General features: G+C 36.3%; 1 protein-coding gene across 1 annotated transcript; it reads left to right on the top strand.

The window, feature by feature from the left end:
* LOC136218036 (2-alkenal reductase (NADP(+)-dependent)-like) lies at window positions 1–2,395 on the top strand. Its single transcript, XM_066004760.1, has 5 exons — window positions 1–479; window positions 674–851; window positions 1,003–1,169; window positions 1,503–1,585; window positions 1,876–2,395. The coding sequence occupies exons 1-5, from the start codon at window positions 249–251 to the stop codon at window positions 2,252–2,254; spliced, it is 1,038 nt and encodes a 345-aa protein (XP_065860832.1). The 5' UTR covers window positions 1–248; the 3' UTR covers window positions 2,255–2,395.
* Window positions 2,396–3,094: the final 699 nt, after the last annotated feature.

Here is a 3,094-nt window from a genome sequence, read left to right as displayed (position 1 = left end):
GAATCATCCATTCCATTGATCACCTTCCTAAATCGGTAAATCCAGTGAAACAAAAAGGGCAAACAATCTAATCTGAATATGATAGAGAACCTACAATTCGTTTTCACATTTTTATTGCCGCTCTTGATGCAATCCAATTTGACCAGAGCTCCTCCATTCCCACTTGACCAGCACCAATCCCTGAATCCATATAAACTCCCCTTTGCCTCTTCATCTCATTAGCTAACAATCAATCACTTCATTACACAATGGCCGACGAAATCAGAAACAAGCAGGTGCTATTGAAAAATTATGTCACTGGGTTTCCCAAAGAGTCGGACATGGAAATTGCCACATCTTCTTTTAAGCTCGAGATCCCTGAATCGACTCAAAATGCTGTCTTGGTCAAAAATCTTTACTTGTCTTGTGATCCTTACATGCGTGGCCGCATGTCCAAGCTTGACACTCCTTCCTTTGTTTCTGCCTTCAATCCTGGACAGGTTTGTGATTTCTGGGTTTTTTCGTGTTTATGTTTTCTAGGTTGGGTTTTGAGATTCCTTCAATGCAATTTCAGTACTGATCAAATTGATGTGAATTCAATTTCATTTCTTCAATTCCACCATGGTTAAACAGTTTCGGTGTTCTGATTATGATTGTTTCTAGTTGTTTATTTGGGATGTTTTGAATTATGCAGCCAATTAGTGGATATGGCGTCGTCAAAATTCTGGAGTCTACACATCCCAATTACAAGAAAGGAGATTTGGCATGGGGTTTTACGATGTGGGAAGAGTACAGTCTCATGGAATCACCACAGCTTTTGGTTAAAATAGAGAACACCGATTTGCCCCTTTCCTACTACACTGGAATTCTAGGTCAGTTCTATTTTTTTGTGTACATTTTGAATAATATATGTTGTTTAATACATTTAGAATGTATAAATTTTGTTTTGAGAAAATTAGAACTGAAAATGACTACTGAATCTGACTGCCAAAACTCATGATCTTGCTGTTTCATGGTTGGCAGGTATGCCTGGTATGACTGCGTACGCCGGTTTTCACGAGGTTTGCTCTCCTAAAAAGGGAGAATACGTCTATGTATCAGCAGCGTCTGGTGCAGTTGGTCAGATTGTTGGGCAATTGGCAAAATTATCTGGTTGCTATGTTGTTGGAAGTGCTGGCTCTAAAGAAAAGGTGAGCCAACCACCATATCCATTGCTTCTAATCTGAAGATTAATTGCAGTAGATTCTCTCTTCTAACTTTTGAAAATGATAGGAACATTACATTCCTTTGTTTTTTACTCTATTCTATCCTAACTGAAACTACATGTTAATTCGGGCATTCCTCGCTTCCTGAAAGATCTAAAATTTGAGTATATAAATACGCATCGATAAACAAGCTACTAGTTTCTAACAAACTATTCTCTTGCTAGTTTGTGGTAGAATGTTGTTTATCAAGGGAGCATTTTCCCCATTTCCTTAAGATTCTTGCTGATGGTGTTTTTCCTTTGATTATCTTCACAAAAGGTTGATCTGCTGAAGAACAAGTTTGGCTATGATGAGGCTTTCAATTACAAGGAAGAGCCTGACTTAAATGCAGCACTAAAAAGGTCTAAAATTTGAACCTTCATTCTCAAGCTCTACTTTATCTCACCTCAACTCTTTATCTGCATATTCAAAGAGCATGGTTCCCCCCTTTCCGATAGTGCTTAAATATCCAAAATTCATCAAAACGTTTTTGAACTTAATTCTGTCAATTTCCTGAAAACAAAATGGATGGTTTAACTAAGCTTTCATTTTTCCTTCTTCTAAGTTATGCTCTCGGCACTGTCAAGTTCGAAGAGTTCAATGTTTGAATCTAGTGATTGATAGCTTTGAGTGTCTTGTATTTGTATTGCAGGTGTTTTCCTGTAGGCATAGATATATACTTTGAGAATGTAGGGGGGAAAATGCTAGATGCAGTGCTCCTGAACATGAGGATTCGAGGTCGGATTGCGGTGTGTGGAATGATATCTCAGTACAATCTTGAAAACCCAGAAGGTATATACAATCTAACCTCTGTAATTGGGAAACGAATCCGCATGGAAGGATTCCTGGCTAGTGATTTCTATCACCTTTATCCGAAGTTCTTAGGATTGGTTGTCCCTAGCATCAAGGAGGGAAAGGTTGTGTACGTAGAAGATGTAGCACAAGGCCTCGAGGCGGCTCCGAAAGCTTTAGTAGGAATATTTTCGGGCCACAATGTTGGGAAACAGTTGGTGCTTGTAGCTCGTGAATGATTTGATATTATAAAAATTTACTGTAAATTGCAAATAGTCTAGACTCTCAAAGAGTTGATGAGAATGTATGTTGAGTCTTTAACCACTGCATTTTGAGGTTCTGTTATATTATTGATATAAAAGGCTTTTCTGTTTCAAAAAGGACTCTATGTGATACTGGAATAGGTGGCTCATATTCAATCTTTGGTTAGTGTGGTTAATCTTTTGAAATTATTAACATTATATAGCTCCTAAATTTTAAACCATGACATAGAAATTCTTAAATTTCGATAGGGATTTTGTTATGGTCCAAAGTCTGTGATTGAGTTATACAGGTCCATTGGTGAGTAGTTTTCCATTGGTGAGTAGTTTTCAATCTAAATTGGGTCTTTTTCGATTCTCCATAGCATAAAAACTCGTAAATTTCGATAGAGATTTAGGGATTTTGTTATCGATTGTTGAGTAGGTCTAATCTAAATTTGATTTATTCGTTTTCGATTTTCATATTTCCAATCTAAATTTGATCTATTCATTTTAGAATTTCTACTTTTGGTATCTATGTTTGTTAATAGATGAGTATCGTTGTAGAAAACTTTATATCTATATTTTTTGTTTATAAAAATCAACTTCAGCCATGTTCATATGCACCTTTGGTCTTTCGCCATTAGATCTAGATTTATTACATCTAAGCCTTAGGATGCTTTGAATCTCCACTCTGTGATTTTAATAAGCCTAAATCTAACAGTGAATGGTCAAATACTACATGGTCATTAAGGTCTATGTGATCAAAACCGAATCAACTTTAACTTCATTAGATAAAAATAGATAAAAGAAAACTGAATGCAACTGACAGTCTATGAA

Source organism: Euphorbia lathyris, chromosome 2 (genome assembly GCF_963576675.1).
Source record: "Euphorbia lathyris chromosome 2, ddEupLath1.1, whole genome shotgun sequence".
NCBI lineage: Eukaryota > Viridiplantae > Streptophyta > Magnoliopsida > Malpighiales > Euphorbiaceae > Euphorbia > Euphorbia lathyris.
Note: the sequence above shows the minus strand (reverse complement) of the source record. Positions and strands in the feature narration are given on the sequence as shown.

Bases quoted from the DNA above. Each gene is read 5' to 3' on its own strand.
- LOC136218036 (XM_066004760.1), top strand. From the start codon at position 249: ATGGCCGACGAAATCAGAAACAAGCAGGTGCTATTGAAAAATTATGTC. The intron at 852-1,002 runs GTCAGTTCTATT...CATGGTTGGCAG, and splicing joins CTACTACACTGGAATTCTAG to GTATGCCTGGTATGACTGCG. The intron at 1,586-1,875 runs GTCTAAAATTTG...TTTGTATTGCAG, and splicing joins TTAAATGCAGCACTAAAAAG to GTGTTTTCCTGTAGGCATAG.